The sequence below is a fragment of the Triturus cristatus genome, chromosome 10, assembly GCF_964204655.1.
Source record: "Triturus cristatus chromosome 10, aTriCri1.1, whole genome shotgun sequence".
Lineage (NCBI taxonomy): Eukaryota > Metazoa > Chordata > Amphibia > Caudata > Salamandridae > Triturus > Triturus cristatus.
Genome location: NC_140593.1, coordinates 155926630 through 155940060, shown reverse-complemented (window position 1 = coordinate 155940060; position 13431 = coordinate 155926630). Strand labels below are relative to the sequence as shown.

Here is a 13431-nt window from a genome sequence, read left to right as displayed (position 1 = left end):
AATCGCTAATAGCGGGAGCACTTTCAAGGGTGCCAGGGTGTCAAAAGGACACCCTGTTGCACCCCTGAAAATGATATGTGCACATATGTTGCACACACACATGCTCTAAGGGCATGTGTGTGCGCAACATGAAACTTTGAAAAATGCACAAAAGTGCATTTTTCAAAGTTTTTGCAAATTACCATGCAGTTCATCTTCATGGTAATTTGCTCCCCCTATTAGCGAAATCGCTAATTTTTTAACTTTGATGCATTGCATTTAAGGAATCTCACTTTGGGATTCCTTAAATGCAATCGCTATTTAAGGAATCGGTATTTAAGGAATCCCTATTTAAAGAATCGCTATTTAAGGATTCCTTAAATAGCGATTTCTGCTTTTGGGTTGATGCATTGGGATTGGGTATTTTTTACTTAATACCGGGAGCTATTACCGAATTGGTATTTTACCGACTGGATTTTGGGTTGATGCATGAGGCTGTAAATTGTTTCACACATACATTGTAATTGAACCACTGGAAGAATACATTCCATACAAAGACATTGAAGTCCCGTTAACTTACCAGCAACACAGGAACTGGTTTAAAGGCGCCCTCCCACACACAACATCTGTTGTGCGACTTGGTCCACTCAGTATAAAAGGAGTGACTTGGCCGGTCTTGGCGACATACACTCCACATCCAATCCAAAGACAGATACACTACCAGTGGATGAAGTCCGTACAATATATAAAGACATAGTCAGGCTATACAGACACATTGTCCAGTTTGTCATGCGAACATTAACAGTCGAACCTGCAGACATGCTCCAGTCGGTCCACATCAGACCACACTTACGATTAACCCACAGACACTAAAATCAGTGATGAGGACAGTCCCCTCCAAACAGGAGCAAAATCCGTTTTAGATACCACAGAAAATTGCACAGCTGGAAGCAGTATTTCCCCATATGGGTCCGCAGGAAATACATAGAATGCTAACCATTTGCTTGCCAATGGGGATGGTTTCCTCGATTGAGGATTGTACTACTTGGGGAACAATCTTTGCTGCCGTCTACATAAGAATACACGGTACCCATTCCATAGCAGTCATTCCAAAGGTATTGAAACAGAAAAAGATTGGCCGTCTGAGTTTGTGATGGATTGCCCAAAAGGGGAAAGCGCCATTTAGTCTGCCTTCTCCGACCTCCTTCCAGTATCTTTAAAACATTCATACGCGCAAGAGTGGTGCTAGTTCTAGCTCTGGCATTATACCGTAACCATGTAGGGTTGGACGTGGAGTCTACTCAGCATGATATCCCATTAAAAACTACTCCAAATCCAGACAGACAATATCCTATAAAAAAAGATGCAAAAAGACAGGTCAAAGAAATCTTGGACCAGTTGGAATACCAAGTTGTGATTGAGACTTGCACCTCCCCCATGAACCATCCTTTGTTTCCCGTAATGAAACCAGACAATACATATCGTCTAGTTTTAGATTACCATCATTTGAACACATGCACGCGAACATTTGCTGTTCAAAACGCACATAATGGGTTTGGTCGGGGACCAAGGTGAACGCGGAAAGCCAGGAGGCCCCCAGATTGTCAAATGGCTTTATAAGTTCCGCTGAGATTTGTTTGGTGAGATGAGGACCAAAAAAAAAAAACGCACATAGTGCCGCATTAATGCATAAAACTGTACGGAAGAAATACAAAACAACATTAGATATCTCGAATAGATTCTTCTGCCAAAATATAGCTCCAGAAAGCAGATACTTGACCGAATTTTCTGCCCTCAGCACTCAGTGTCAATTCTGTCACTTGCCTCAAGGGTATAAGAACAGCCTGGGTCTATTCTTGGCAAGAGTGTTAGAATTATTGCGAACATGCGACGAGGAGGCAGTGGCCTACGTAGATGACGTCTATCTGACGGGCGATTAATTACTTGAACAGTTGTGCAGGCTGAGAAACATAATTGTGGGATTCGCCAATTTGGGCTACAAATGTAATTTCAAGAAATCTAAAATTGCCCATCTCAATGTCCTATTTTTGGGATACAAGCTATCAAGTGAAGGCAAGAGCCTGGCAGCCAACTTTTTAGAAAAGTGCGCTCTGCTTTAACCTCCAAAGACTCTGAAAGGTATGCAATCCATTTTAGGATTCCTAAATTTTGGCAGAACATGCATTCTAGACTATGCAGAAAGAGTAAAACATTTTTACACTTAATAAGCCCTGATTTCACGGCACAACAGTGGACACAACAACACACGCCACTCTCCGTTCAGTTCAGGCAGACATGATAGCATCAAAACATTTGTACACACGTGTGAATTCTACCAACTTGGTGATCTGGGTGGTCCCGGGTTTTTCAGGATATACGTACATCACTTTCAATGAAGGTGAGACAGTCCCAATTGCATACAAATCTCATTTATACACACATGCTGAAATACGATTTGCAGCCACAGACAAAATGCTGACAGCAGTACACACTGCTGTAGTGAGAGTAAGAGCATTAGCACAGGGGAAACGCATAATCATTGTAACCCCGGTACCAACTTTAGAAGGTGAGACCAAGGCCAGCATTCCTAATGCAAGGCATTGCATCCACGATGGATACAATGGGCTAATTCTCCAACTACAACAAATGTAGACTATAAATTTGATCTTACACTAAAAACACAAGTGTTCTGTAGTACGAACAAGAATACCCTCTCCCGAATGAAATCCTGCCTCTAGAATAATATGAATACATCATCTGCACTGATGGTTCTGCTCAGTCTGCCATTGGAAGTAAACAACAGTATAGTGCACATGTGCTATAGTGAAGGGACTTATGCGGGACGGTAGGTTTCATTCCAGCAATACGACTACGCAATCTCTAGGAGATTGTACAGCACAGCTGGCAGAATTGACAGCCCTGATACTAGCACTACAATATACAGATCTTGAATTCCCCACACTGATAGTGTGCGATTCGTTTTAATGTGTGCAGTCGTATAATGAATATCTTTTTTTACTGGGGCCAGAATGGGTTCAGAAATTCCAAGGGTTGCACAATTAAACAAAAATTGTTATGGGAACAAGTGGCATACCTGCCACAGGCTCAAGTTATTCACACACTTGAGTCATCAGCGTGTTGGCATACACGTTGAAGGGAATTCACTGGCTGATGAAGCCGCCAGGGCAACAGTGCGAACTGCTGCTGTTGTTGCAATCACTCGTCCTAGCATGAGGATAGACGTAGACATAATGATAGCGGTCAATGCCTCAAACGGCTCTACCATGCCAAAGGGCTTTCCACTCAAATATTCGTATAAATTAGATGTGTAAAATACACCGTATGCTCAAATTCCAGGAGTAGGGGACAGAATCATACCAAACATGGATCGCTGATTAGGTTTAATACTAGCTGCGCACAAGGGTCTGGGCTCAGCAGACGTAGTAGTCACTGCTACAATTTCATTACTAAAGTGGCGATTCTGGTGGCCAAGTTTGTCTAAACAAACAAAGGCTTATGTCTTAAAGTGCGACATCTGTCAGCCGATAAAGGGTTCTACAATCGCACGGCCACCGCAGATGTCACTACTCATTTCAGACAGACCTCTCGCATGTGTCTATTTGGACCACTGCAGCCCCTTAAATTCAGATGGGGCTTATAAGTACATCTTGGTGGCAGTGGATTCATGCTCTAGATTTCTATGGGTTTGGCCACAGCTCTTGGCTGACTCTCAAACTGTTATAAAGGATTTTGCCCGCAGGTCCTGGGGATTCCTAGGAACTACACAACACTATTTTACCATCACAACTGGTTCCCACGCTGGAACAGTAAACATTTAAAGTACTTTTGAGAAACGTATTGTGGCTATCGCCTAAAAGACAATGTTGCCCTCTACAGAAAGGGAAGACACACTCACACTGGTTAAACACCTACTGAATTCATGAATCTGTCAACTGTAATTTTAATCATACATCTACTTAAATATTTCAGTGTACTTATGAATCTCATTTAGTTAAATTAATTGTGAATCAACCCAGTCAATATTCTTTGTGTTAATGATATTTTTTTGTGTAAAAGTATTTTAATAACATCCAAATATTTGTAGTCCTCCTCACTGATTTCCCCCCAGAAGACCCAACCTTTAAGGACTCCTACTGTCTACCCCAGTTATATTGGCTCAATGGATCAGGGTGGTGATACCCAGCTATACTTCCCCGCTGACACTGATCATACACAGACCTTACTTCCTTCCTGACATGAATCTCGAGGATTATCAAAGACGGCTGTTCGAAAAATTCCCATAAACTAGACAACCCATTTGTTAATATAATTTTGATGGCAAGGCCAGACGATATTTTTAATTGGGTCTGAGAGATGCTTATAGAATAACACAGCTACTTATTGGGCTAGGCAAGCTACGCTGTAACACAGGGCAAATAGAGAAACCACATCAGTTTAAAACTTGATGTTCTTTGGCATGAGCAGTATCCTGCTAATATTGAATGCTCGAAATGGGGGAATCATCTCAAACACTTACATGTTATAATATGGCAGAAGGAGTTTCAGCTTGAGGTGGCAAAGAGTTTGTTGCTGATTTTTTTTAAATAGTCGCTTAGTCCTCAATCTGCACAACAGTGGTGGCTGGTGACATTTGAAAGTGGTAAGGCGTAAACTTTCTGTCAGAGTGCACCGTGGCGAGCGAGCACAGCGAGCGAGCCTGAACATCTTAAGGAGGGTTCGGGGGGGATTCTCCCCCGAGAAAATGTTTTAAAAAGAGTGGGTAAATGGTGCATTTTCAAGCAAATTTGAGAAGCACAGAGACTAGAGCTGCAAACACACATAGAGCCCGCTGCAGCACTGTGACTAGGACTGATGCCACACACAGAGCCAGCTGCAGCACAGAGACTAGAGCAGTAGATAAGTGGGAGAACCAGAAACAAATAGAAGTGCCATACATATACTAAACTGAACACACTTTCAAATAACAGACACCCCAAATAAAGGATGCTCCAAACCCAGATGAGCGCAATGGGCAATTGAAAATCATAAAATAAAGGACACACGGAGTATACACATGGAAACAGAAATACCCGAAATACCACACACACACTCAGCAGCAAGCAGAACGTGGACATCAAATACAAACAAAAGGCAGGCCCAAATACAGAAATCGTCACAGACACTCCGAAACGCTAAATGTCACATACATATTAAATGGCATAAAGATCAACTGGCACAAACATACACACACGTACCATCTGGAATATAAAGATAAGCAGCCAGCAAACACAATAAATGCTATACGTACAAACGAAACGGAACACATCCACCCAAATGACAACAACACCCACGCCCCAAAAACTCAAACGTACATAATACCAAAGAGGAGGCAGAAACTAGTTAACAGATATACAAGTAAATTAAATAAACTCCAAATAGCACAAAACAAGTGAAATACATACAAACCAAAAGGCACACAAGATTAATCTAAACCCACATGTGCAAAATCTGCACAAGACACTGTCAGAAGATTTGGGCTGAGTGAGGAGGCTGTGGATATTCAGTCACTCTGACACTGCGACAGACTATACCCAACAAAGACCCACAAGCATGAACGACGAGAATTATACATCGCTATTAGCTTTAAAAATAAAGTCACAACTCTAAAACCTAACACAGGAACTGGCAACACACAAGCTGAGTGCCATTTTGCATGAAAATATGTTTAGAAACAAAGTGTTGGAGAATTAAAGTGATTTATTTCCTGTAGCCCTGTTAATAAGTTTAAAGTAACTATTCAGGAAGAAGTCTGAGCTGAGCTAGGCGAAAAATGTTAAACTCTTTATACCCATGACTTCGCCTTTTTGCACACCAAAATACAGTGCTCAAGTTTACTCGATCTACAGAGCTGGATTCAAAGCACAGACAAAGCATATAGCATAAATAATGCATCCAGCACAGCGTAGGAGTGTAAACGTACAAGTTTAAAAAATACATAAACAAACTCTGGTCTGAAGATGAAAATGGTGGGTGCCAGGCAGGCAGTCACAAAGCAAACCTTCTGATTTACAGGACATGTTTACACCACACATCACCTGACTCGGAGGGTAGGACTGGGTGTGTATGGGAGTACCAAAACACAAGTACCATTTCCAGGGCATAGGCGCTGTTTTGTTAAAGCACAGCACAGCACAGCTCTGTTCAAATGGCACAGCTGCTCTCCAGCCCCACGCATACCACTTTATTCAGGAAAGTAAACACGCCTGTCTATGTACATTTCTGGTCACCAGCTAATAACTTTCAGAAGCACGAACCTTTTGTGAAATAATTTCGGGAAGTTGGTGTAGTTTAGCGCTGCATAACAGTCACTCAGTCAGTCAGGTCGTCTCATAAGTTACATTCATTACGTTCATTTCTGCTTATGTCCCCATTCACCGGCCGGGGACGTGAACGTGCTCCCTGCGCTGTAAAAAGGGGGTTGGAGCCGAACTTCACCTAAGTCAATATTTTGTGTGCAACTGACCACCCTTCTTGTAAATAAATATGTCTGAACGCATTTTACAGAGTGCTTAAGAATGTTTTTTAAGCGATACTTATTTGGGCAAATAACTTGGAATGTGAGACTACAGGTTTTGCCCAAGATCACTCAGTTTGCTCCAAAGTAAAAGCCATCAATAGAAGTCAGCGTCTTCCCTTGCCACTTATGGTCTGTTTATCCACCAGTCCGCGGCGGTTGCCCACTAAATCTGGCATGGGGTACTGCTGCCTGGTCCGCTCGGCTAGCAGGACTGGCGCTGGCCCAGAATGAAGCTATGTGCAGCTCACACGCGCCTTAAACAGGCGCGTACCAACTTCCATCTCCGTTTATTTTTTTTTACTGCGAAGAGGAGTCCTTGCGGGTTAGAACTCTGCATTGGCACCTATACATATATTTGACCTGATGTTGTCATGTCTGGTTATTTTAGATAGGTCAACATATGATCACTTTGCTGCAGCAATTTTACAATTGATATACATAGAACGACTATATCGCACATTAGCACAAGTTGAAGGTACCGACAACACCTACGTTACCCCAAAATGCAGTCGCGGCTCGCAATACTCGTGGGGGTTTGGGGGGTCGCGCGGGGGTGGGGCCCGGGGGAGCTTAAAATAAAAAAAAAATTAAAAAAAGAAAACTTACCTGACTGGGTCCGCGCCAACTCTGCTCCTGGGCCGGGGTCCCGCTTTGGCGCCTTCAACATCTAGGAACAGCCCCGTCACTGGAGTGGCAACACCTCTCAGCTTATACTGAGGCTCCGCCAGGATTGGCTTAGCAGGGATACTAGCTGCCCTGCCGCCCAGTAGGAGACTGAGGGTTGCGGTGTTGTTCAAACCTCGCTCCCCTAATGCGCAGCCGCTAGCCAGTGCAGTGACTAGTGCACACGACTGGGCTGGTCGGAAAAATTCTCTGACCTAAACCCAACATGCGCACTTGTGCTGCTGCCTGCTGTGCGCTCCTTGCCACCCCCTGGTCTGACATGCATGTCAGTCAGCATGACTCCGACCCGCCCACCCCCTTCGGACTCTGAAGGGGGTGGGCGGTCCGGCGTCATGCTGACTGACATGCATTGTTGTCAGTTAAGAGTCAGAGCCGCCGAGGGAGCTGTGGGCGCCACGTGGCTCGTGGGTCAAAGCCCCAGCGCCCTAAGGGACACACCGCCACTGCTGCACAAGATAGAAAAAAATGCACATACATTAATTCAATTGGTACTTTACCCTAGTAAGAACAAAAGCAATGCTTTGTAAATATAATTGATGCTGCAGAGAGTATAAGGAGAGGAGGTCATATTTGCTCATATGGTGGATGTCTGCATGAATCGGAAGGTTTTGGATAACAATACCAACATTCATTTTTTAATATTAGTCCTACTTTGGGATGTTGAAGTGGACAGTCTGCCTGCTTTATCCTCAGTGACCAGCAAAGGTGTTGTGTGCTTTCCTTACGGAACTTAACAATTAAAGCTCAAACACAGAAAACCCCTGACCTATTGGCAAAGTGGCGGTGTGGTGGTCTAGAATTTGGCAAACCATTGCAATGAGAAAACTGACAGCAATCGTTAGAGACTGGCTGGTCAGATTAAAAAAATATATAGATCCCTTTTCATACATATGCCAAAAGACAATGCTTAAAGATGGTTTCACACCCACCTTTGTAACTCCTTTGCTTGGCAGCAATAGGATCTTCTTTCGAATTGTGATGCAAAGCTACAGCCATGATTGAAACAAGACCAGGACACTAATAACAGTTGATTGTTTCTGTGAATGGCTCACAGTTGGTGGCTTTTCTTATTCACCTATAGCCATATGAGGGCACCTTCGAGCTATCAGAAAAAAATCGAGACATGGAAATGTATGTATTGTGAGTCACTGTATTCTAAATTATCTCACTTTAATGAAGGCGTTCTATTGCATGCTACTAGTATGAAAACTTTAAATAAATGTTTTTTTTAAAAAGAAACCTGAATTTTACACAGATGAAAGATTATCCTAAGAAGAACCTTTTCATGTTTTTGCTGTGAATACTGTATGTGGGTGTTACCAACTATGTCAATTGAATAACGTTTTGTACAAAAAACTGTTTGATTAAATGCAACATTGAGAGCAGGCATGGATAAGGAGAAATCTTAAACGGAATGTGCAGCAGGTAGGATTCACTTTATACGGGTAGGTTGTTTGTTCATAGAGGGAGATCGGTTCCTCCAAATTGCTTTGCTAATCTAAAAGATTTTTAAACCATTGTATGAAACCACCAAAGCTTAGCATCCTATGTTTCAGTCAATCTAAGATTGCTTATTAGATTTGCAAATAACAATACCTTCACACTAATATGCAAATCTTATGACAATCATCTCTCTATTCCTCTCCTATCTGAATTTTTAGGAAGTGTTGGATTATTATATCAAACATCAAGATTCCCCCGATAGATGGAAAAGGCCTTTGGTTGTTGAGAGACTTCAGGTATTGGGTAGCAAATATCTTTCTGAAACATACTTAGTAACATGCCATAAATATTTGCCTTTTGTTAATAAGCCTATTAAATGTGTTTGTGTGATGATAAAATGTTAATTGAGTTATTGGTGGTTGCATGGAGAGCATGAAAGTGAACCTAAAGGACCTGAATTTCTTTCAGTGGCTCAACCATTGTTGTCTCCTGTTAAGAATGAGTTAATAGAATATCATATTTTGTGATAGAGTACTGCAATTACTTTTATAGATATTTCACCATTTTAACCATCTTTTCCTTAGCATTTCCTTGGGTCACCTTGAAAAAAGGCTTGTCTTTAAGCTTGATCCCAAAATGTGAATCTTCTCAGTTTTCAGCATACTTGTAAGTCAAGTGATTCTTTTAATAAGCACAAAAATACAACATTTAGGAGGAGTGTGCATTAGATCTAAGTTCATTTGTCCATATAAATGATGAAAAATTACTTTTGCCCCATGTAGAAAACTGATTTTTTAATCTGTTCTCTTGACGGCAGCATGTGATATGCTAATTAGTGTTGCAATATGTTCTTCTTGAAGGATTTGTGCAGCACTGTTTGACACGGCTACCTAGTTGGCTAGTTCATTTAATGATTAGTTAAACGAAGTAAGTATTCTTGAAATTGGTGGTAGTAATTCCACAGAATGGGCATAGTTTGGTTATTATTTTTATGACTCTTTTATTGTTTTTTATTAGTGGTTAAATCATGCAATATACAATAGCCATTTTCTAGCATAACGCATATATCCATATTACAGTGTACACTCACATTACCCAACTCAAATGTACCTATATCTCACAGCTGTTGCTAGTCGTCTGTACACAACTTCCAGCATGGGTTCTCATAGAAGTCACACTTTCGTTGTCGCTTAATGAAGAGTTTTGCAATTTCCAGTTGGGTAAATTTCCAAGGTCTATGAGGTTGGCGGAAGATACAGATAATTATAACATAGTTTGAGTAGAAAATAGAAACGCATTTGTAAGAGAATAGATTGAAAAAAAGACATTACTAAATAAAGTTTTATGTCTACGCCCTTTGTGTGGAACACACAGCATTCTTCCGGTGACCTTTTGGCCTTTGTCTGAATATTCCCTTAGGGGGCTTTTTCAACATTATTTCTTGTTAATGAGAATCCATCTTGGAAAATTCCATGTTAGAGGATAAAACAACCATATCTTCTTTTGGGGCAAGTCCCATTTCACAAAAATAAATTCTGACAATATTTTCGAAAACAAAATGCTTGAAGAAAAAAGAGAAGGGTAAGAAGGGAACTGATTCCTACCAAAGATAGTCAAAGTAGGGACAAGACATGGTATGAAAGGAAAAAGTGGAAGCGTTCACCAAACTAGTACTGATAATTTGATCCTGGTCATTTCTAGTTGAGCATTTGTAGAAACTTGTTATGATAATCACTCACTTAAGAACCCACTTAGAAATTAATGACCACTCAGCAAAGCGTGAAACATGATGGAGTCTCCACCGCTGGCCCACATGTTGACGCTGCCCGGCCCCCGGGATGTGGGCTAATAAGCTGTGTATGAATGCCTCCTGGCCTAGCAAAGAACTGGCACCGATGATTGAGGCGCAGGCCCGTAGTGTATGTACAGTGATAATCCTGTGATTCTGCAATAAAAACGGTTTAAAAAAAAAAATAAAAAAAAATGATGGAGTCTCCACTGACTGATTCAAAATAGAGAGGTAGGCATAGTACATACACCATTACAAAAATAACCCAAAGTTACTCTTTTTGACTCTTAAAATAATCTAAAATGAGAAGAAATTGAAGGTATCCAAGTCCTGATTTTATAGTCGATTGGTAGACATTCAGACCAACAATGTTATGAATGTATTGCTTCCACTCCACTGTTGGAGAAGGGTGTGCCGTATTTCCATATTTTAAGATTGACCTCTAATTATTAGTATACTTGCAGAAATTATGTAGTGGGAGAATATTTATTGAACGCTGCCTGATGCTTTTCTGCTACATAGGAATTCCTCTGTGGCAGTAAGTCTATTAAGCTTGTGCAGCATGGCATGATCAAATTGCCACCACAATATATGACTCGTGAAAATATACCCCAGAGTGGGGTATATATGGCTAGAACACATGTGGTGCGCACAGTGGGGAACACCTTCATGACTATTTGATGGTGGGCAGTAATTGCCAGTCACGGGCAACTTTAGTGGCAACTAGGACAGTCTGGTCAAACTAGGATCAACAGGCACCTTGATTTTTAGGTTTGGACGGTACCTACTTTAGTCAATGAAAATGTGATGATATCTCTGGAACAACTAGTGGTTAGAAAGATAATTCCAATGGTTCTGGAAACTGGAAGACCTCCTCCACCCCGCAGAACCAAACCCCACATTAGTTTTGGGAAGGAGAATGCTAGGGCTGAGGAGAGGGGGATTCAGGCAGCCTATGGACAACCTGATGAGTTTGGGACAGTACAGACCCCAAATTCTTGATATTGTGAAACCGCTCCTCGACCCACATGGTGCTCTCAGTGGCAACTTGAGGTGGTGGCTATTATTTCATTTACAACCATATACTCTGAATTCCTTTGTGGGCAATAACATTTGAAGTTTGAGTCCCCAGTACCAAAAATAAACGCTGCTTAACAAAAAGTAATGTGCAAAGTCAACCATCCTCTCCAATCCCTTCAACTATTATAATGGTGGAGGAAGTCTACCTTTAAATGGCACAGCGTTGGCACTTGCTTTGGGAACTTCATGCGGGAACTATAGACACCACCAACCAATTTAGGGTGGACAGTAAGTCACCATTTTAACATTGTCTAATTAGTTCAGCTGAGCCTCGACAAAACCAGGACTAATCATTTGGCCCTTAACTGGTAAATGGAATACAGTGACTACCAATGCAGGATTTTGGATTGTGTCTCTTATGAGACACTGGTGACTGGGCACCTGGTTACCAGGACATCCCCACCAGCAACACCAGGAGCCCCCAAGACTTGCTTCATGTCGTCCTAATGGATTTTTGATCGACGTCTATTTAAAGGGTCCACTTTATTCCACCTCCTTGCTCCAGAGTGATACCCAAGGGCTGGAATTAGATTCAGAGTAACCACAACTGTATCCCTGTCCCTCATTTTAGACCCATTAGAGAGAGTTTAGTTCCTCTTAAGCATCAAAGATCATCAGGTTTCCCTGAGCCATCCTAAGTAAGACTCACATAATAACATTTACTTTAGATCTAAGTTATACGAAATCTAGAGTTTCAGGCATATAAGGAATGCACTAGCCCCTTCTGGTTTTCTGAAGTTTAATTCAAATTTTCACTTACCCGATTAATAAAGTCCTTCTGTTTTTATCAAAAATAAACCAATGTGCCAAACTTTTGAAGTGTGTATACCTCAGCAGGAATATATAGGTCCGGAATGACTGCATATATTAACACATATAATTCAAGAGGACTTTAAGCATCAATGAATCTCAAGATGAGGTTAATGGTCTAAAAAGTGAATACTGCATGTGACAGTCATATCAAAGCAGAACAGATATTAAGTGCCAACACACCCTGACAGAAAGGAAGTAGCCCAATACTTCCATAAAGACTTGCCCACAGCGGCACTAATAGTTAGCTCTTTAGCTTTCCCGCTTTTTTTTCAAAGTATATTTTCCCTGTTTGTCACTCTTCATTTTACTGCTAGTCAGCAGTTCACATTCTTACTATCAACACAGAGAACGTATTGATGGAAAGTGGCAAATTTCCAGCCGATATTCATTATCATACTTTTGTCGCTGGTGTACGACCACCTTGGTTTGATTCCATAGCAGCTGATTTAACACCTATGTGGGCTGCCTAGATCCTGGAGGGCCAGACCTGTGAAAGATTTTCAGGTTAACCACTGACTACGTAAATATGTTCTATTAATTCATTTGTAAATATATCTTCTGTGTATGCCCTGGAAATCTGGCAAAGATCAGACCTACCTGAGCCAATGTGGGACACATTCAATCTAAATCTGACTGCGAAAATTACTTAAGGATTGGGCAGAGGTTGCGGGCACCACCTGACCACTGTCTGTGGCAAGCGGGGAGCATTGTTTGCTCCATCTGCCAGACCACAGCCTGGACAGCTCCTCTCCTCCCAACTCCTGCTTGCCTCCTTCTCCTCCCTGCTCCTCCTTGCCTCCTCCTCCTCCCCGCCCTGCTCCTCCTTGCCTTCTCCTCTCCACCCTGCTCCTCCTTCCTGCCCTGCACGGCACAAACACCTCGGCTCCATCCTCATTGTCTGGTACTGGCGGGGTGTTACTGCATGGTGCCGTTCATTAAGCATGCAGAGTTTATCTGGCCATCACTGTTTAGCTATAGGGCAGCCTTCATGTCCATGCCACCACAATCTGTACCCACACTACAAACCTTTATCATGAGAGCTTTTGGTCACTCCATTATGTCACAT

At 41.9% G+C, this 13431-nt stretch overlaps 1 protein-coding gene across 1 annotated transcript in view; it reads left to right on the top strand.

Moving 5' to 3' along the window:
• ACAD11 (acyl-CoA dehydrogenase family member 11) overlaps positions 1-13431 on the top strand; it is a 366306-nt gene that overhangs the window by 217401 nt on the left and 135474 nt on the right. The window contains exon 10 of the mRNA XM_085630689.1: positions 8902-8979. Within this exon, the coding sequence (XP_085486815.1) occupies positions 8902-8979 (78 nt within the window). The remainder of the gene's footprint in view (positions 1-8901; positions 8980-13431) is intronic.